General features: G+C 36.8%; 1 protein-coding gene across 1 annotated transcript in view; it reads right to left on the bottom strand.

Moving 5' to 3' along the window:
- Positions 1–1595: 1595 nt before the first annotated feature.
- The window catches only part of XRCC5 (X-ray repair cross complementing 5), a 50166-nt gene continuing 29029 nt past the window's right edge, over positions 1596–22732 (bottom strand). Inside the window, exons 15-21 of the mRNA XM_041409221.1 lie at positions 20763–20853; positions 19264–19333; positions 11930–12039; positions 11346–11442; positions 9262–9329; positions 4422–4493; positions 1596–3623 (exon numbers count right to left, since the gene is read on the bottom strand). Coding sequence (XP_041265155.1) covers positions 3609–3623; positions 4422–4493; positions 9262–9329; positions 11346–11442; positions 11930–12039; positions 19264–19333; positions 20763–20853 — 523 coding nt within the window. The 3' untranslated portion in view covers positions 1596–3608. The remainder of the gene's footprint in view (positions 3624–4421; positions 4494–9261; positions 9330–11345; positions 11443–11929; positions 12040–19263; positions 19334–20762; positions 20854–22732) is intronic.

Below are 22732 nucleotides of genomic sequence, written 5' to 3' on the forward strand. Positions count from 1 at the left end.
AATCTTTATAACCCTACATCTCAAAAGAGACACAAGAAAACTTGGAGGTTTCCTACATCAGACATTCACAAGTACTCCCAGCACTGTGCTCCACTACTGTAATGGTACCAAGAGAAGAATGAAGATGGAAGGGGAAAGGAAGCAGAGCGAAAATGTAGTGGAAGTGAGTTTTCCACTGTCAAAAAACAACAGCTAAATTTAACTGCTTATTTCACACTGACAGTGGTGAGGCTGAACAAATCCAAACCCACCCTTACAAGAACAGCAGCAACATCTAACAGTGTATTTGCCAGCTTAGCAACATGCCAAGTCAAAACTCTTCTTTCCAGATTATCCCCAACCCTACTGAGATCACAAGGGAATTCCTCCCTTGCCTTTTATCGTGTGCAAACGCAGACTACAAAAATGGCCTGTGTCTTTAGAATTCACAACTGAGATAACTGATTCTCCTTCCTCATTTTCTAATTCCAAAGATCCTGCTCCAACATCAAACAGACAATTCTGTCAAAACCCAAATACCAGGAAAGTTAGCAAGATGCAAATTCACTCTGCCACTAAGAGACCACAGTGCAGCAGAACAGGTCTCTTCACATTAGAAGTGTTTTGACGGCATGTGTAATACTTCTGTGCCACATTCTAAGGGTAGAGATGAAGCCTTGCTTTCAGAATTCTCCACACATGTTGACATCATACTGTTGACCTGACATTCATTTCAACCTGATTAATATCACACAACTCTCAAGTCTTCAACTATGTAGTATTCTAGAAGTTATTTTTTATTACTGTGGCATATTGACAACTGTCCATGAGGACAAATGTGGTTTCTGAGTACAAAAGGAATGAGACCAAACTTGAGAACTGCATAATAGGTAGCAGACCTCATTACCCAGTGACAGAGCAAAATGCTTTGTGCAGAATTGATATAGCCTAGATAATTACAGATTCACAGTATATTGTAACCAGAAGTGTTTTACTCTTCCTCTATGACTCCCAAACCCAGTATTTGTCCTTTTCTGTGGAGTACTCTCAGTTCCATGCTATGGTCCCAGCTCCCTCACATATTACTTACCCTTTCTGGTATAATACTTTTGGATATTCTTCACCTCACCAAGTCCACACTACAAAATATTTTTTTTAGTCCACACCCCCCTTCTAATTAAGGAAGTCTTCACAGTCTTCTTTTTTGTAGATCCTCTGATAATTTCTCTGCCTATAAAGTACATTATGTTCTGCTGCTTGCAGGAAAGCAAATGCACTTTATGCTTCCTTTATAGCTGCTTTTGAAGTGAACAACTAACTGCTCCAGTGCTTCTGAGGACTGGTCAGTGTGGCAATTGAAAATGAGAATTCTCAGTGTAAACACTGAGTCAGCCCACTAAACAGTAAGTCAGACTTTGTAACTGAAAATGTGAGCTTAAACTAAATGTAAGATCTCTTCCAGTCATTGAATGAGAACATGAAAGCTGGCCCTTTGCTAAAGAACAAATGTAAAATCAGGCTGCTGGTGTGACAGACCCTCACCAAGATCAGAAACTTCTGAAGACTGAACTCAGAAGCCTGGGCAGAATGAAAGATGCTTTTCTTGCCTTCCAATAATTCACTTTTATTTATTTTGAGTCATAAATTCTCATTCCTCTTCTCAGTACTAGCAACTCAATCACCACACTGAGCCTACCTGTACATATTGTGCTGTACAGGTAGCAAGAAGATCCATGCAGCAATTCTCCATGAACGAAATGTATATTCCTTGACAGAAGCAATACACTCTAGAAATGTGGTCAACTAAATAAAAATAAACAAAGTAACTCCATATTCTGGTCACCAGGTTCTATATTCTGTGTGGTCTTGACCCAAGATTTTCTCATCATCACTGCAATATAGTAAAAACTACTGTACTGGGGTGTTGCAAAGTTTAGAGTTCATAACGAATAGAATAAGTATACTCTGCTTCTGCAAAGGGAATTTTGATATTCAATGTTTGCATTGTAGGCCCAGAAAAGGGGCTTTTGATAGTTTCCTTTAGGTACTGCATAAGTAGTCACCTGATTTTAACAAACATGGCTCTGAAGACAAAACCCGACCTTTAAAATGTTTTTATTAAACAAAAAAAATAAAGTGTAAAAGAAACCCCCAGCCAGTATACTCCATATATTGGCCTTTAAAACACTGATCAAATAATCCTTATTTACAGTTGAAAAAAATAACTTCTGGTGATACAAAATCTATAAAGGTCTGCATTTGCAGATGCCCCCTGCCATCTGCATTTGAAAAATGCTTTCAACTCAGTCAGGACAGGATGTAAAACAGGAGAGAGTAGGTTGCTGTGTAAGGAAGTAGGGACAAAAAGCAATTGCTATTTCCCAGACAGGAGCTGCTGGCCAGTATAAAGTGCAAATATTCCACAACATTTTGCAACTACAGATCATGATTTTTCCTTTTTTGTGATCTTAATACCATTTTGCACAGTATGTTTATACATTTATAATAATGAAACAACAGCTTTTAAAGGAATGAATCTGGTTCTAACAGACAAACATGTGTGAAGGTGTCCTTACTGTCTCTTCAGCTCTGTAATCAGACTTGAACGTCTCTTTCTAAGCAGTATTTGACCAGTTTGGATTGCTCTGTGTAGACATTACTCCATCCTGGTTACCAGCATTAACTATTAGCACTTACCTATCACAGCTGTCAGTGCACAGCTTTGAGGGATTCTGCTCTGGGTTAGCAGCTCTCAGCAGTGTATGGAATAGACACAGAACTGATTAATTCTCCTTTTAGCACCAGGAGCATCTACAGTAATGGCACTAGTTAGAAGTCTAAAAAAAATCAAAAATCCCATCATATGAAACAGGAAAATGTGTAACAGAAAGGGACAGAGAGCTTGGGCTGCTGCTGAGCTGACAGATAGAGAACCTGTAGCACAGAGATGACTGTAATTACAGATCTGGGGTCAGTGTGGCAAAATCAACGCACCTGGCTCTGCTATGTGCTTTAGAATCTGTTGTATTAATAGTTTGTATTTCAAACTATTAACTTCTGAGTCCCTGGCCTAGAATTTTTTCCCACAAGCCTCTGTGGTGGTTTTCATGGTGCTTTGTTGGGCTTTTTTTGCTCTATCTTGTTTTTTGTTTATTTGAGTTGGTTGGTTGGTTTCTTTAAAGCATGAAAATAACAGACTTTTCCCCTTCTGTAACAATAAACCTATAGGGTTACCTCCACTAAATATTCAGTATTACCTGGTAACCTTGCTGTGATATTTCTGTTTTCCTTCCCAGGCAATATAACAAGAATTTCAGGCATCAGAACAGATTCTCATTAAATTTAGTAGTGTTCAGCTTAAAGCAATGCAAAGGACAAGTTCTAAAGAAAAAAAAAAGATGCCTTAAAGGTATCATTACTTCCCAAATACTTCACACAATTTCAATCTTGTGTTCTAGTTTTGAAAGTCAGATGCCATTTATACCAGCTGGAAACGTTCCTGGGATTTCTGTTCTCATTTGAGAAAATAAAGATGGATGTACTGTCTTCTCATTAGCATCTTTTTTGGTCCCATCTCACAGAGACATCTCTTCCAAAACTTTGCTTCTATAGTCACCATGTATCACTGGTCACATCATGTCCAGCTGCAAACAGAAGAAACAGATTTGAAAGAAGCAGAGTTGAAGTTATTTCTTACACATGTTTAGTGCTGAGAAAACCAAGCAAATTTGGGAATCCTTATCATGTAACATAAATAGATTGCAAAGAATAGATTGCAACTAATCTTCCGTAAGGTCCAAAAACAAACCTCATCTTCACACAATCATCTGTGCAATTTCTAGATTTTTTAAAGTACAGTCCAAATGTAGAAATCTGTCTGTTATCGAAGCTTCTTTAAAACCATCTACACCACCAGCTTGAGCCTTGGAGACAGATTTGTAATGAGTCAGCCTGTAAAAGATGGCTAAAATATTTATTAAAAAGCCTGCTATCCTTGAATTTCAGCAAGCCTATATAGAGAAGTTTAATTCAAAAAATCAAAACATCTTTTTAAAAATGTTTTTTAGTCTTTAACCCACATAACTAGCTGTTCAAGATCTATAAACCTTTAAAATGCTATTATAGTAAATTATACCAATCCACTGTTAAATGAATGGCTCACTGGCTCTTTTGATGCATAACAGAGGACACATTTCACCCCTGTAAACACCTATGTTAGTACATCACACAGTATTTGCCATCATGAAATTACACACCTGGCTAAGTTTTACAATAGCAATTTCATATGGCCCTTCTGATTCAATTCCCTGAGTGTGGGCTAAGTCATGCACCCTAATATCTACTGCTTTAAGAAGCATTTGGCTCTCTTGTTGCACCTTTCACTTAGAGCTTAATTCTAAAGTAACTGTACTAGTTACACACGACATCTTTATGGTACTCACCAGATCATCAACATCACCACCTTCATCTGTAGGAGGCAGAGTTTCATTTTTCTGTTCTTTTGGAGCCAAGAACTACAAAAAAAAAAAACAAAACAAAACAAAACAAAACAAAACAAAACAAAAAAAAAAAAAAAAAAGTATTTATGTAATACTGACAAAACTGAGAGCCTTTAATGTTAAATTAACAGAATGTCTCTTCTGTATATCAAAACAAAGCCACCTGAAATTAAAAACCAGGAAGGAAGTGTTTTCTGGTTTCCACCATCCAAAACCATATTAAACTACACAAAACTTTGTAAGACTTGCTTTTAAAGGATTTTATGGTGAAGTGTGAAAAACCAGACATAAGTATACAGTTCTTGAGACAACACATTGTTAGGCTGTAGAACACCCTGTGACAAGGATGCTGCAAATATTATTCCCTAGACTTGGGGGGAGATAAAGATAAAGAAGAGAAATCATTTGCAGTCTACTAAGCCCACAGAAACAACCTCAGGCATGAGAAGTTTTTGAGGCATCAGTAGCTGCAGCCTGGGACTATGCATTTTTCTCTACCCATCCCTTTTTGTCCAGTGTCAAATTGGATTCTGGATTAGATGGAAATTTTATTCATTTCAGTTTGACCAGGTTTATGTTCTTCAAAAATATTGTGTGTAGCTACAAAATGCTCAGGGACAGATAACAAAATGCCCCCAATGATATGAGTACATACATGAGAGTGACCAAGGGCTTCTTTGAGACATTTCCTACATACAGCATTCTAGTTCTGTGTTGAACTTATAAGCTTCCCCATTTAATTTAATTAACATTTACCAAATGAACAATGATATGAATTTAAAAAAAACCCTATAACATGCAAGATGGTTGGAATGCCAGTCTCAAAAATGGAAAATTCATTATGTAAAATTACATTGCCATAGCTGCTGATACAACTTACCATATGCCCTTCACTTAAAGCATGACATTCATAAACAGAAGAGAAAGGTAAGTTGCTCAGATACTATAAAAACTGAAAACAAACATAGGCAATATCTGGAGTACAACCACCTCCAAATTATTTCACAGATTTTCTCTTAGCCTAAAAAAACCCAAAACACTAAAATGGTAGGAAAAAATGCAATACTTAACTCTTACTTAAAAAAGCATCCAGTTGTCTAAAAATCATAGTTACTACATTTTTACCAATATCCTTAATATAAAACTTTTTTTTCTTCTTATTAAAATGCACTAGAACAAGTATACAGAGCCAGAAACAACCCTGTCCCCCGAGAAAACACAGGTATGAAGCTAAGGAGGAAAAGCCACATTTTTAGACTTGGAGTCCTGTCATCCTTAAGTCAGAAACAACTTCACTATTACTCCAGATGATGAAAGAGAACAGCTAAGCAGAAAATAGCCACATTAAACAGGTTATAAATACCTGCTTAGATAACTCTTTTGTGCTCCTAAAAGGGAGCTGCTGTTCAGGTGGGAACTTCAATTGTATCAGCCAGAGAGGTTGTAAGAGGCCATGGGATTAACATCTCAACAATCTCTGAGACCATGCATTTGTAGTGTGAAAAGCTTAAGCATTATTTTTAATAAATAAAATATTCTGATCTTTCTCTAGAACCCCAGTGACAGCTTTAGGCGTGGGGTAGAACTCTAACTTTCCTGTTTCATCCTCTAGGATGCAAAGCCAATACATCATGTTTGGGTAACACCAAAGACAGAGGATGGGCAACCTCTGCCTCATTGTCCCAGTGACCAAAGGTCAGACCTTTCTTACATGCTAACCAGCATTATCCAAGAGAAATACAGAAATCTCACTGTACAGACAACATTCATGTTCTAACATGCTGAGTTTAACTTATTGTAGAGATTCTGTAGCTGATGAAAAAGAAAAGGCAGGGAATATGACAGAAGGAATTAGAATTTCAGGATGCTGTACGTCTGTTTATCTTTTTTGTTGGAAGAGTTCTTAATCGAGTAGTAATATAAAGCACATACTATGAAACTAAAAGCTCATGACATTTGTCAGCTCTGAAAGGCTTTTTGTGCCAGATCAATTTCCTTTTTTTCACATTTAATTAAGAGTCAATTGGTATTTCTGGAAGTAGCACATTTTTCAAAACATTTACAAGCAGCTTTCTCATACTAAATTATGCAAAGAAAGCTAAAAGCTAGAGAAATGTACAATGAAGATTTGCAGTAAATTGAAACCTGAAGTTTCCATCAAATGCTGAATATCTGAAGTTGGGTTTTTTTTCTGAAAACCTGTTTTACATTTATGCAAAAGCAAATTACATATAATAGCTGTGCTGAAATCCATTATCTTCCCCAAAGCAACCAGAAAAAGCACTTGACATTCCTGCTCTTTTAACCTACCATCCTCATGCTCTAAAAAGAGTATCTCCACTATTACAGGGAAAAAAAAATTTCTCAGTGATAGGAAAATATGCATGCATAACCTACCACAGGCAAAAAGAGAAAGGAAAGTCTGACCTGTCTAATAAGCAGCCTGGTAAGTCTTCCTTTTTCCTGCAGACAGCAACCCTATAAAACCTGTAATCTTACAGACAAAACAGTCTTGCAACTACTAGCAGCTAGTAAACAGCACATAAGAGAAAGGGCTTTTGTGTCACAAAGAACAACACTGACAGACAGCCCCATGACCTACAGGCTTGCACATAACCTCTACAGAGGTGAAGAAAACTTGCATCTTACTCTGTTGGGAGATATTTGAAAAAATCTAATATAACCCTTAAGCGAAGGGTATCACCTTCAGTACAGAAAATAAATGAACCACTTTTGCAATCTGCTGTAGACCTAGGAAAATGCTGGCTTTGTATCACACAGGAAAACTGTGGCAGGGTTTAATTGGACCAAAGAGGATGAGATTTTATAGCAGTCCCACAATACCAAGATAAAATATTCTATCCCTGCAGATCTCACTCCAAGAATACACAGTCTTGCAGTTTCTTAATGAAAAAGTCATATGAGCCCTTAACAGCCAATGGGAATTACAGTTCTGGGTTTGGATTTGGACAGTGTGTGGGGAGATGCTTATCTAGTCAATATCTGGAATTGCCAACTGCTTAGTTAGCAAAGAGATGCAATCCAATTACTCTGGAAGTTCAGGTAACTGCCATATTAGAGAACTGTGGTGCTAAACTGATTTCATGCAATGTCTCATATTTCTCCAGTTTAATGGGAAGATATAGCTATTGTATGACCTTCAATCAGTCACAAAATGACCTTCAGTCACAAAATAGTTTCCTGTATTGCAATAAATGGTGATTGCAGGATGATGGTAAACAGAAATGTAAATTTGCAGTCAGCCTATAAATGCCTTCTCCAGCTTAGCCTGGCAGGTGTGAATCCAGTCCTTGATACTCTATTATTTGTGCTGCATTCCTATGAAGGCACAGTATTTTTTAGCCACCACAAGCTCACAGTGAAGACAATGGTATGCTGCAAGGTCTTTGTGGTTAGCAGAGATTTTCTTAAGGAACAGTGGCTATTTCACAGCATTAGCACATTTTTTGAGCATTAGTGGTAGTTTCAGACTAGAAAGTACAGTTCTCAAGAGCAATATTGTCTTAGGAAGTTTCCAAATAAATTCATAGCACTTGAAGTAGATAAAAAGACTGATACTCTTTAAAACCACCACTGGGGGAAAAGTTGCTCTATACCTTTATGTGTAATGATAAATAGCCAGTAGGTCCTTCATGTCTACAAAAGTATCATCATACTCTGTCATTTGTATCCTGAATGTGTGCTCAGCTTTCTGGACTCCTAGTTTGTTAGCTTTTCATTTTCATGAAATTTCTGTGCCTTCTTCACCTTGAGGTAAATTGTTACAGATGAAAAAAGCAGTTTCTAAAATACAACCTTTTTCTACTCATTAACTAAATCATAGAGAACCTACTTCTACCCACTTCTGGCTATTGCTTACAGAAGGCCTGGAAGCTGCAAAAATCAATGTGGCATCTTTTATAAAAGCTACTTCTCTGCAAAATGGTGATTTTCGACACAGTCTTAATTTCGGAGGGGGTATGTGATACAAGGACCTTTTTCCTAAACTAGCAGCCTGGTACAAAAATATCCATCTTCTCCTCTCCACACAAATATAATTTTTGACAGCAGCTCTGAATTCTGCTTCCTTCCAAAGAGAAGGCACCATTCTGCCTGTTACAATTCAGTCCTTTGTAAATGGGACATCCTTCATTCATCTCTGTAGTTACTAAAATGCTACATATCTATAGAAATTATACCTGTAAATAGTCCAAAACTCCCATTTCCAAAAGGATCTAATATGGTCACCACTAATCACCTATGAAGTTCACCAATCCACAAGAGCTGCACAAAGTTAAAATATTGGTATCACTGCATGTATGATGAAAACTAGCCTCAACAACTTGAACTGCTGGAGTTCACAAAACCTTTCAAAAAAAGTATTAGAATTTTGAACTCGTGCTACCAGTAAGAACATATTTCTTTCTGTGAAGTTCAAGTATGTAAATAGTACTCTGCTGTTATCTTACATATGTAAAGAGCACTCTGCTGTTGCACTGCACTGAGTTGCTGAAGTTCCTATTCTTTGTAGAGGATATTTTCAGATCATTTCAATACATGCTACTTTTTAAAGACCAATTACAGTACAACTTGTACTACATGCTAAGGCATTTTTGCTCTGAAATGCAGAAGTTTCAATTGCGTGGCAAATGAACATTCTTATTTCTTCATATGGATCTTATTTCTTATTAAATCTTTCAGCTGAAGATTTATCCACGTGAGAAAGTCTTCAGTTCCACAGCAAGGGCTCTATACAAGCAGATGCTCATTAAAAAAACGATACCTTCTCAGCCTCTTCACCTGTCACCAAACTTCCTTCCGCTTCATCTTTAGTGATCAGAGAAATTCTTTCTGAAAAAAAAATTACATAAAAATATCATTAGAAGGCTTCCTAAAAATTCACCTAATGTTAGAAGTGAAAGAAATGTTCCACATTGCAACTTCTGGATGTGTCATCATCACCAGCAAAAAAAAGAGTATCACTCAAAGGAAAATGTGACTTGCATAAATGAGTCAGCTATGATATAAAATACAACATAAAAATAAATTAATGAGCATATTCATAAGCTTGTGGAAGTATCCATTTAGGAAACTGCTAATATTGTGACAATCAAACTAATGAGACACTGAAATCATAGATCACAGATGAAATGCTGAAAATCTATTAGAAACTGCACTATTAGTCATTCACAGCATGCTCTTAAGTCCTCAGAAAAAATTAACTCCTAGCATTCAGACGATTGTGCTGTGATTACCTAGTCTGACTACCAAAGTGCTGGTCTTGCCCCACTTTGCTCCTTGGTTGTGCCAGCAGCACCACCCTGTGTAGTGATGTCCCACCCCCCTAAAAAAAACTTCAAAAAATAAAATCTCCATTTATTTTGACCCCAATATTTTTTTCAGTCTAGTTCATCACTTGGCCATAGAAATACTTGTGCCTGAACCAGCAGCTGTGGGTATGAGAGCAAAGAACAGGAGACTGATAAAAATTTCAGCAGCAGTGTAAGAGTAGCATCACCTTCATGAGCCCACAGAACCACATGGCAGGGTTTCATGAAACAAAGGAATTTGTCAAACAGATCTGCCTTTCTTCTGAACGACCAGCTCATTAACTTACATCCATCTTCTTTTGGGGATGGCAGTTACTCATGACAAGACCCAATGCACCTCACATTTGGTAGAAAAGAGGGGATGGGTCATGTGGCAAGAATGAGAGAAAACATAACTTTTGCTCTTGCTAGCAGCAAGTAAAAAGGCAATTTCAACTGCCTACTGAGAGCAGACAGATTATGCATTAAGCATCAAGATTTCATTTCACCATGTTCTCCAAGGAAGATAATCTATGCTGTATGAAAATATAATTTCTCTCTGTATTTGTTTGGTTGATTATTTCCTCAAAAACTGTAATTCAGTTTGTCAAAAACTCTGATTTATACTAACTAAAAATTATTCATGGCTTTGAAAGACCCAAGTTCGCTACTTTCAAAGTTTATTAGTTTCTTTTTCCAAATTTATACAGAAAAGGTCCCCTACAGCACTACTGAATACAATGTTCTTGTCAGTGTTGTCCTGTGCTGTTTTTTCACATTGCTAAGCAAATTCCCATCCTGTAATTCAAAGTTGGACAAAGTAGACATTACAACATGTCTGGAGTTCATCACTTTGAATGGTACTACACAAAATCACATGACTGTATTTTATAGCATGCACCCTTAAGAGATACAGCTGGGCATTTAACAGATTTTCTTAGCATTGGTTCCAATTAAAAACAAGAGTATGATGTAAAAGATTTTTTTTTTAGTACATTTTCTATTTGTGAAAATGTTCCTTTATTTATCACTTCTGTAGTCTCTGAATGTCTTTTAGGATGGCACTGCCTTGTATCTCCCAGTTTAATCATAGGTAGCTGTCATATTACCACATATTCTGTCCTTCAGGTTACTTAAATACAAAATGATCAGTAACATTTCAACGCTATCTATGACTTTTTTGGAAGCTTAAACTGCAAGAATCTTTTTATAGTTCTACTGCATGAGTTTTTTCCATTTATTCTGAAATTCAGCTGAAATTGTGTCTTCTTTTCTTACCCCATAACATTTAATTTTTCTGTTCTTCCACAATTAATTTACCATTTCAACAAGACTTGTAATGCGTTATGCATAATGCTGATAAGAAACTAGTAGTGCAGAAAAGGAAAGGAAGCTGCAACATGAAAGTTTTTTTTTTTAAACAGCTGCAGGAATGAAGCATATCAAAATGCTGCAGTGGGGTTAGTCTAAGTGTCCCACTGCTAATGAAGTTTTCTTACTTAATGGATAAATGCAATGCATCTAGAAATTGTCTAGTTTTTTTTAAATGCCATCCTACCTTGTACCATGACCTCCCAGAAATCAGATAAGGCTTTATCTTCCAACTTTGATTTCAGTGCTTGCAGAAAGTCATTAAAGCACTGCACCTTGGACAGCTGAAAAAAATGTAACAGCAACTGTAAGCAAGAAATCTTGAAACTACTAAAGAGCACTGCAAGCTTAATTCTTCATGAAGATATTTAACATGGTGAACACAAAAGTCTCTACAGAATTTGGGTTTTATTTCTATTAAAACGGTGAGTTCTAAGGAAAGGTGAGCCACAAAAAGTGCCTCTCAGAATGCTAGAAAGACTTTCTTGTAACTAGCTTTGTTGAAGAAAATTGTAGGATTGCAGTTTTAACAAGCACAAGCATCAGGTCATAGGCCTTCTGTTTCATGTTTAAACAAAAACAAACAACAGCAAGTAATACCAGAGAGGCCAGTCCAATTCCAGTAACAATAAAAAACCCCATAAAATGCAACTCTATTTCTAAAATTTGAAAGATATTTCAAGTATTTTTGCTGCAGCAATAAACTATCAAGCAAATAGGCCATCATGGTTTTAATTTGAAAGAGGTAAGAGTATTCACACATTAACATACCTTCATGGCCTCCTCTCTAAAAACTCTGACACAGTCGATACCTTTCATGTAGTACTGGGAACCTTTATTTTCCAAGAACTGATCAATGCGGTTTATCAACTGCTGACTCACTGGAAGACAAGGAGAAATAAACTGATAAATAAAAGAATGCACACTTTCAAGGAAAAAAACCCAACTTTTCTTTTATATCTCTCTTTTTCTACTCCACAGGCATATAAGTAGTTAATCACACCCACACTGCCTCAAGCTACGCAAGTTGATAATTTTTATATAAGCTAGTGACAATAATTTCAGCATGTCTGGAAAAGCCAGATACACTAGGAAGAACCTCAGGCATGTCCAAGGCATACTCTTCCCTGAAAGCCAAGAAAAAAAAGCAGTGGCCTAACTTGTTTGATAAAAATTTGGAATCCTAAAGCTTAGGGAGGTTAATGTTCTACAACACAATTGTATCCCCTAAACATCCTTTGCAATTGATGTATATTTCCATAAAAGCATCAAATTTATGAGAAAGGTGTAATAATGTCAAACCAACATGTGTGGGGTTAAAAGACCTTGCTGTTATTGACATCAGAGTATGTCTTGTCTCTTGTACAGGTAGTTTGATAATTTTTCATCAGAGCAAGAAGGTTTATAATTATAGAGATTATGAACTGTGAGTGCCTGACAGAAAGAAGCAGAGGTAAACAGTGAGACCTGTTTACCTCAAGAAGGGGAACAAGTTTTACCCTTACTGTTGAGCTCCTAAAAGGTAGGTAGCTGTAAACCACTGCAAACAGACAAGAGAAAACGTCACCTAAGAGCTCTGCAAATCCCAACTAATTTCTGCTAGATTTTAGTAATTTACTTTCTCTTCATGTTTACTTACAGTCAAGGAACTGTCCAATTTTACCCTCTGGCAAACACATCAGTCAGGGAAAAAACAAGTGTGAGGAGGATACAAGAGTATCTATAAACTCAGAAATATTGTGAAAAGAATGAATAGGGAGTTGATAGCACCCTGTCTCTCTCAAAACAAGAGCCAAGACTTGGGTTAAGAACAAACAATAAAACTGGATCTTTTGAAACATGTATCAGCAGCTAACCCCTTTACCAAAGGCTGATTTAAGTTTAAACAACTTAAATGTTTGAAGAAATACTTAAAATTGTTAAAAGAGGATATCTGTCAAGGGAGATTAACAGTGTTGTTGCCATGGAGGAAAAAGATTCAGGAAAGCTTTCTGACCAAGTCACAGCATCTGCCTGCCTGGTTCTTGCACTGTTAAAGACCAGTCAGTGGATTAGCAGAACCTTTTCCCTGATCTATAGCCCTTCCCAGCTCCAGATGTTATGGGTATAGACATCACTTCAAGAATCTCAGCTATGGAAGCATCAACAAAGAAAAGCACCTGCCAGAGTGGTGGAAAAAACAAGAAGTGAACACACCAAGAAGGAAATATTGTTTAAGTACGGGGCTCCTCTCTGCTCTTGTGAGTATGCACAGCACCAGCTGTTATATCATTTTCTATAAAATGCCTAATTGAACTGAATCTGAAGGACAATCTCTCTGCATAGCGTGAAACGAGGCATGTTTGATATTCTCCCACTAGGTTTTGACAGTTTCTAGAAAAGGAGGCAGACAATGGTTCAGCCCAACAGCAGCTACAGCACAAGAAAGTGTGCTAAAGTGCCTACTGTGCCAGAGGTAATCAGCTCACTCTCTATTTATTTCACCAGTAGCTGACAAACTAAATTGAAGTCTAACTACTTAAGCTTCCCAAGTTAAGTCAGTCCATTTTTTTCATGGTTAATGATTTTCTCATTACAAGTTCTAATTTCTTATGAATTGCACTAATAAAAGCAAGTCCTGCTGGTGTTTTCAGTGGTGGTGGTGGTTTTTTTAAACACTGCCATCTCATTGATGTGTTAAATTAAAACCCCAGGCACTATAAGGGTGCAATAAAAGTCTTTACTGTCAGAAAGATTCCAGCATACTGTTTGAAATTATCAGACACTCTAGTACTTCTTTTGCATTTAATTTTTTTAAAATCCCTTTCCATTTGATTGCCCTGGCAGCCATCAGAAGGAAAGACATTCTTGCTACTGACTGTGAGATACCTCCTTTTGAAATCTGTTGTAAGGAACCAAAGGAAACCTGCAATGTTTTACCAGGAACTGAGAGTCCATAGTACAGGCAGCAAACAGGTTACATGGCAACAGCATTTAAAGTCACATTCTAACATCCTGAAGTAGCTTGGCTAAAAAGTTGGTTCTGTCCATTGGGTTTCCCTTAAATGATAGGGCAATGATGGGTGAATCTAAAATAGACAAAAACTCCTATTTTCTGATTAGACTACCAAATTACTTCAGGGGGCCAAAAGTAATATTAAAGACAGTAGATAAGGATTATAACAGGAAATTCTTGAAGTGGTTGCTGTTCCTTTACACTTCTAATCTGAGAACTTTGTTGATTTCCTGCTGCCTTTTCATTAGTCTGAATCCTTGGGTCTGGATGCTGCAAAAAATAGATGTCCCTGTTTTTGCAGCAAGGCATGTTCTGCATAAAGATGTCTTTTTAACTAAGCTGTGATAAGCATTAACTGATGTGTCCCAGACAAATCTCAGGCACTGAGGTTTTGAGGAGTAGGCTCTTGAGTTACAAACTGACAGCCTATTCAGGCCACTCCTGCGTAATAGTAACTTTTTTCTTCCCTCCCAACTTCCCCCACTCCACACATTTAAGGAAGAGAGCTAACAACAGACTTCTACATTTTACATTAACTGGAATTTCCAGCACTCCTAATAACCACCACATTCTGCAAAACATCCCAAGAAATTTTAATCTCCTCTTTACTCTTTCTACTGTACCTGACTGGTTAGATAACAAATATAGTTATTAAGGGTTGGAGAACTGCAGAGAAAAAAAATATCCAGAATAGAAGATCTTTTAGTTCTAGCAGAATTTAATCCCTTCCCCTCTGGCATTCAGATACATTTGCTACTCCAAAATACATTCACTAGTGCTGTCATTTTTTGTGAAATATGCCATGAACAATTATATTCACTTGTTATCTCTGAACAGCTACAGTACAGAAGTGCAGTTATACTTTCATGTTTGTTCAGTTCAGTTCTTGGTCTTGATTACTATACCAATCAGATTACACAATAATAAGAGCCAAAATTGTCTATTATTACAGTCCAAGCTTGACTCCTTGGGGATTTTCCCCCCCTAAAAAAATTAATCATGTTAAAAAAAAAAATTTCTTTCTTTAGACAAAAGACTCTCATTGTTAATCTGATTTTCATGCTGCTGGTGGTAATGACTTGTATTCATGGGCAGTGCTTAAAGTGTGATTCACTGACAAATCAGTTAAATCACCTAATAATTCATTTTAAAATACTGCTCTGTATCATCTTTCTAGAATTGAAAAGAAGAAAGAAATTCTGAACTGAAAGCTGTACTGATTTTTAAGGACCTTCTTCACGTTTAAGCCAAGAAATAAGAATTTTAAAACCAAGAGCTGTTGGCTGTTGAACTAATCCAGTACCCTAGGGTCTGTTCAGTTTTGAAATGGTGTCTCTAAATGCCCTGTGAGTATGGATCAGAATGATTGAGGCTGGATGTCTGATGGACACATGACCCAAATCCCTGCTAAAAAAAGGGTTCACTATGGAACAGGTGCCTCAGTGCTCCACAGATTTGAGTTCCATGTAGCTCCAAAGATGGAGAGTCTCCAAGTTCTTGTGGGTCCCTTTTAATGTGTGAGCTCCATCATTGTGATCTTTATTATCTTTTTCCCCATAACATCTAATTCAAATTCTGTTTGCTGAAACTCAGAGCTTTGAGTCTCACCAAATCACTATGCCCTTCAAAGACAAACCTGGCTTCATCTTCTCTGTGAAGCAGATATACAGAAAACTTCAAAGTGATTCTATACACTCAAGTATTTGGTTTGCAAAAACCCTTCTAATGAGTGAATCATTTTCATCAAACCAGTCATTGCATTTGGCCTGTGTAGCACTTGAGCATGAATAGTCTCTGAAATATACAAAAACATCCAGCAAGATAAAAATGCAGGCGAACTGCAAAAACACGCCAACAAAGAATGAAATTAAGTATTAGCTTAAAAAAAAAACTATATTAGCTCCAGAAAGGTAATTACCTATACTTATTTCTAAAGAAACTCTTGCAATAAAATCTCATCCTTGTTCACATGCAGTTACTGATTCTTTCAGCTATATTTTTCTAGAAATGCCTAGGAAAAAAAATAACTAATTTAAATATAGAAATGAGAGCTTAGTGCAATTTGTCTCTGGACATGCAGATTTCTCTCCCAACTGAAAATCAGTAAATAAAAAAAGCTTTTTCAACATCATGTTCTCAGACAGGACTACTGTAAGATGCAGTGAAATGGGGCCTATAAACTCACACATAAAATTTACAAATCAAAGAAAATACTATGCATGTGTCAATACCTTTTTCTACTCCCCTGATTCTCATACAGAAGCCTAAGAAAACACAACACAACACATCACATCAGACAGAATCTGCTCTCCAGAGATGCAGATCATGGATGGGAACCTTCAAACAGGAGGATGAACTGGAAGTATGTGGCTACTCCCTTGGCATTACAAAGATGGCAAGCCCTGACTGCATTTTCTGAAGCCACAGCAATGAAGAAACTCATTGTACACCCTTGGGAGCAACAATTAATTCTACTCAGGTACACTAATCTATTTTATGTGCAGTCATTGACAAAAAAGTCAGAAGCTGTTATCAGGAGACATCTCTTTGTGATGACTCTACACTTGTGACTTGCTCAAAATAAGACCTGTATAACATGACATCTCTCTGGCCACGAATGCAAATAAGAAAGGATGTCTAGAAGGGAACACAATTCCAGTTACATGAGCATCAGCGTTAACCAGTAAGCTGAAACAATCAAACATCTCACCACATACCCCTTAAGCAGCTCCCTGCTGTAATAAAGGACACAGTTTTCAGGTAATACCAAAGTCGATTATTGTTTCAGGAATTGAGCTGCCAGTCCAGAAAACCTATCTCTAAGACCCTCACCAATCTGAAATCTTTGATTTTCTGCAGATAGGTATTTAGGCATTAGTGGCAAAGTTCTCACACAGCATCAGACACATACTAGCTTTCACTTAAGACTTCTGCCATGAAAGGTACAAACCCTGATTAATGCATCCCAGCGAGGGCACTGCAGGAAATATACTGGTACCTATTTTCAGTGATAAATACACCATCAGGACTTCCTACAAGCTGTTTCAGAAGAAAAAGAAAAATAAGCACCTTGACATCCTCTGGTACTTCTAACTTCATAATTTTGGTGTGGGTGTGCCATTAACCTGCAGCTGAATTAAAAAGCAACTGTAGTGTCAGTATTTTAAGTACAACTCTTCCAACTGCTACAACTTCTCTATCTACTAAAAAACAACCCACCTTCAATCAAATAGTTGAAAGGTCTTTTTCCTCCCAATGAAAGGACTGCTGTTATTTTAAAAGGTGAATGTAAGCTCTATTCAGTTAGGAAGACTGTAGTAGATTTTTTTTTAATACAAGAAAGAAAAACAGAATGCAACTTAGCAGTTCTCCTGTCTGCATCCTGACACATAAAATGCTATTCCTTTTACAAATAAGTATTTGAATGCCACAGATTATCCTTTTCTGCAATGAAATTTTATATTACTTATGTTCTAGCAGAGGGAAAAAAATTCATCATAAAATGACAAAATTATACCAAAAAAACCCTTAGAACCACTGAATAGTTTTAAGGCAGAATTTACTATTTATATAACCAAAGTGCAATACAGCAAGCCATTAAAAACATGCCTGCAATGTTCAATGTATTAAACTATCTAAAAGGCTCTGAAGCACAAAAAGGATTATCCAGAAGAAAAAGATAATATGCAAAGTATGTTTTTATTTATAGCGGCTTCTATCTCTCCTTTAAATGGGTGCCTGCACTACATTCTGTTTAACTACAGAGCAGATCAGTACAGAGGAGATCACAAAGAATAAAAGGAAAGTGCTCAAAATTTCAGAACCTTCCAACCATGTACTGCAGTTATCTCCAGCACAGCTACCACGTGGACATATTTAAGCGCTTTTTCTATTTAAACCATCTTCAAGGGTAATCACTATACTTATTTTTGCCTTAACGCTTTCCTACATGGTAAAATTTAACACCATAACAAAGTAGTCAAATGTTTCACAGTTTCTGTATTCTAACGTATTGTACAATCGTACAATTTTTTTACTGCATCTTAATATAGCTGAGATTTAAGAACACAACTCAAATTTTTTTTTCAATAAATAATTTCTTATGGGTCTAATGAAAAATCCATGTAAAAAAATAGCTAGCTGGCTTAGAGGTCTGGAAATTCTGGAGAAAAATAGCTAAGTAGGCTTTAACAGGCATATCACAACTCTGTATGCTACTAAACACACTCCTGAAACTACATCCAAAAGGACCAAAGGTCTTGTTGAAATACCCAGTACCTCACTTAAGCACCTCTGGCAAATCTTTCTTTGAAAAGGAATGTGACATTTAGTGGCTATTTGGCAGATCACGTTTACCTTGCCATAACCTTCAAATCACCCTTTAGGAGATAAAGGGCCCTGTCTTATGCATTCTTTTTAAGACACCTTTGGATTACATATATCTCTGCATAGCTACTCCAGGAGAGAAATACCATACAAACCAATGAGAATTTCATTGCATTTTCAGACTTAGGCATGCAAGACCTGTGCCTTCAGTTCTTTTTCATCTCTGAGGAGAGTCAGTGCACACAGAGCCTTCTCTCAACTTTCAGATTACAAATACTACCTGCTTATTCCACTCTGAATTCATCTGTGCTTTCTTTCTCACAAGCAGTAAGAAATGACCTTTGCATGTCAAGATTTAAGTCCTAGGCATGAGAATCTCTTTTTTGTTCATGCAACATGAGACAAGTGTCTCACACTCTGCACACCCAACAGCTCTCTACTTCAGGCCACAAAGATCTCGGGATGAGAAGCTGAGGTTCACTCTGAATGAGGCAGACCAAGGGGTCTTCTGTTAGAAACACCTGAGGGGTTGCTCAGGTCCTCAGTGTAGCTGTCTAGTGCCTTCTTACCCAAACACAGCTACCTGAGACTTTTAATTGGGGAAGGCAAGTATTAACATGGGAATTACAAATGACACCTTCCTTGGCTAAGTGGCACTACAAGCTAACCTGTAAATTCCAGAGCAACTCACATTGCACTAAAACTTATGTTTAGACAAATTAATTGCATTTACTGAACTCTGAATGTGCTACTGATATAATTAAGACAGACAAAAGTCATTTACCATCTTTGAAGTCAGCATTTTTCTTCCTCACCAGAATTCGGAAATCTTCTGCTGGGTTAACACTGCCTACCTACAAAAAGTACAAAACCAATTCAATTGTCTTCCAATATCCACCTTTTTCTTCTTGTCAGATAAAAAGAAGTTTAAAGATTCTTGTTATTTCAATATGAAAACAGAAACTGTGTACTTCTCTTCATTTAGAATCAAAAATGCAAGTCTTATAAAGTGTGCTAACGCACAGTACTCCTGGCAAAGGTAGGTTATGACATGAGCAAGATGAACTCTGCTGCACTGTTACAAGTTGGCTACTTCTCTGGTACTGGGAGGGACAGAAGCACAATAATTCGGGTTATCTGCTAGTTCAGCTTTGAGATCTTCTGTAGCACAGATCTCTTAGACCCCCCCTAATCTCACCAGACGCTTAGTGAGGAGTGTGAGCTCCCAGGAACATGGGTACAGAATCAGTGCTTTGCCACTCTAACAGGATCTAAAAATTAAAAGCTTGCACTTGAATCATCTAGGCTTTCCAGCAGAGTCTGGCATCTTAAAGACAAAGCTCCAAATGGGCATGCAAATGCAGAAACCTTCCAAAGGAACTAAAACCAGGTCAAATATAAATAAACACTGAAAAACGGATGCATTAACCTGAGGGGAACCAAAACCAACAACACTACATTGCTTAAAATTTCCCATCAGCAATCATAATTTTCCTATTTTTTTTATGCTTTGCTGTTAAAATAATTCATGGACTTTGCAATAAGTTTGCTTGGTCTCACTGTATTTCTCTAAGATCTAGCAATGCCACATTTCAGGAAATATCAGAAAATTATATTAGAAGTGCAGAACACCAAAATCTTTTTAGACTTCAAATATTTTTATAAGTATCAATAATGCTTTTTTTCAAAATTAACCTTAAAGAAGAGCACATTTGAAAACAAGAGAAGTTAGCTCAATATTAATTATTTTTTATAATAGGAAAACATCAAATAAAGGAAGGTGCACAGTTACGATACAGGTTTCATCTAGCCACAAAATTGTAAGTTAGATCTAGTGGCAAGATGAAGCCAAATTTCTGATTTAGACCCCCAATTAATGCAGAGAACAATGTCTAAAATCACAGCAATACTTTTGATTAAATACACAGAGGCAACTTCTATGTTGCAGAAGATATGAAAGACAGCAAGAACAAAATTCAACCACTGAGCTCCAATTCTCTTTTCTTCAGGTCCTCAGGCTTTCCTTTTAGAGTTCTAAACACCAGGAGAGAATTTTGTCCTAAAATATCCACGACTGATGGAAACTTGTGTTAACACATGCCTAAGGGCAGAGAAAGTTGTCTTCACAATCTCTAGCAGAGTCTCAAATGTACAAGTAGACAGTATTTCAGTCATGTTTCAGCTAGAAACTCTCCTTTTATGAGGAATTCTGTATATTCACTACAATAGACTTAGAGAATTAATCTTCCCCTTTGATAATCAGATTTGTAAAAATATGCTTACAGAGGTGATATTGCCTTCAGCAAGTTTCATAAGGCTAAAGCTCTCTTCCTCATCTTCAATTTTAGGTTTTTTAAGGCTGGGTTCATCTTCGCTGCAAATGAGAAGGACAAAAATGAATATAAACACTTGAAGATGATTGTCCTGCCTACTAACTATGGAGTCAATAAATTAATGAAATCTACACTGAACTAAACTTCATTACATAACTGTTCCAAAAATCAACACTTAACCATGCCTTATTTTTCCCTTGGGCTGCACAAACCAGACAGTATAAACAGATCAAACTTCATCTTCACATACAGCAAAGGCATCACTTGTTGAAGGTATGAGATTATTACTGCTTATTTCAGGTGTGAATTTCCTTATATAGATCTTCTTCATCTTTCTAAATACAGAATATCTCCAAGCACTTTATTTGGAACCTCTTTGTTGAGTTAGTCTTGATAATTTACAGTATTTAACATGACATTTGGTATTTTCACTAGAGTTTTTTTCTAAACATGAAATGTCAGTGAAAATGTACCATTTTAGTAAGACATTAATTTACTTTTCAATCACTACCTGCTAGAGCCTGTCTTGGAATTTATAGCTAATACAAACCTGTTTACACAGTGGCTTTTGAGTCTAATGACCACTATTCTCCATCAGCACATGAGACCTCTGTAAACTTCCACCTTGTATTTGTTAAAACCTGCTGGACAAATGCCAGCTAAGCAGATCAGAACTCTCTTAGGACATTTTAAGCTACATCTCCAAATGTTTCCAAAAGACTATTTTTACTTTTTAAAAGCTAATTGTGATTTTGGGCTACTTTCTTGCTTTGTCCTTACAGGTAACATAGAGCAAGGTGTACATTCAAACTAGGAACTTAATTCTAACATGTAACATGCTACACTTTAGAGCACATCTCAACAACAGAGTAAAATCCAGATAATCACAAAAGGGGAAGAAAATCAGATGCTGTCAGGCTACTGACACAGACAAATTGATTTCCATTTAAGAATGACTGAAAGGTACTCAGCAACCCAAAGAAAAGGATTTGTGTTCAAGGAATCCCAAACCAAAGTACCAAGTTTTTCTGAAAAATTCTACTACTGTGAAAAGAAGAAACTGCTTGATGATGTAGGGACAATGTCAGAGATCCTGGACTAGGAGCCACTTTTCATTCTGCAAGATTGGAACTGATTGCAAAAACTGCATTGCACGTTACAGAAGCAATCAACTACTAGAAAGAACTTGTGGAGTCTTCCTTTTTGCTTTCTATAGCACACTCCCTTCCCGACTTTACAATCATTGTCTATCTCACTTTGTTTCAGCAATCTTCTCTTTCCTTTACTTAATTTTGTCACTACCAAAATGAAATCCCTTCTCCTCAGCAACTCCTGTCATTCAGCATAACCTTACTTATCACTCTAGGAGAAATGATGATTTTAGCTATGCCTAAGGACAAAGATAGGATACCTCTGCTTCATTCTCAACTCTGCTGACTTTCTGACTAACCTTGAACAAGTTGCTTGATTGTTTTGAAGAACCAGTGTGTCTCACTGTAAAGGGAGAAACTGACACTTAGCAACACCAGAGAGTTTAGAAGCTCCACTGGAACCAAAAATCTTGTATATTAACATGGTTTGATGAAAGGTGTAAAGAACAACAAAAATTCTCTTTTAGAATATTTTCCTCCAGAAGTATATGGCAAGCAATTTTCTTCTTTTTCTTCCTGCATTATTTTTACTGATTCAAAATGCTTTGGGATTGGAGGAAAGAGAAAATAAATGATGATGCTGCATTTAACAGCCTAGGACCAAATCTACAGTTGTCATTAATCAGTGCAGCACAGCAGAAACTAATGAATCCATAGCCATTTATACCAGCCAAGGAGCTGACATTTAGAATATGCACTGATTAGCAGTATTTTTAAACTGCAAAACGTGCAATTACTATTTGAGAAAAATTAATAAAATACAAGATTA

Source organism: Onychostruthus taczanowskii, unplaced genomic scaffold (genome assembly GCF_017590055.1).
Source record: "Onychostruthus taczanowskii isolate IOZ18803 unplaced genomic scaffold, ASM1759005v1 scaffold10, whole genome shotgun sequence".
Classification (NCBI taxonomy): Eukaryota; Metazoa; Chordata; class Aves; order Passeriformes; family Passeridae; genus Onychostruthus; species Onychostruthus taczanowskii.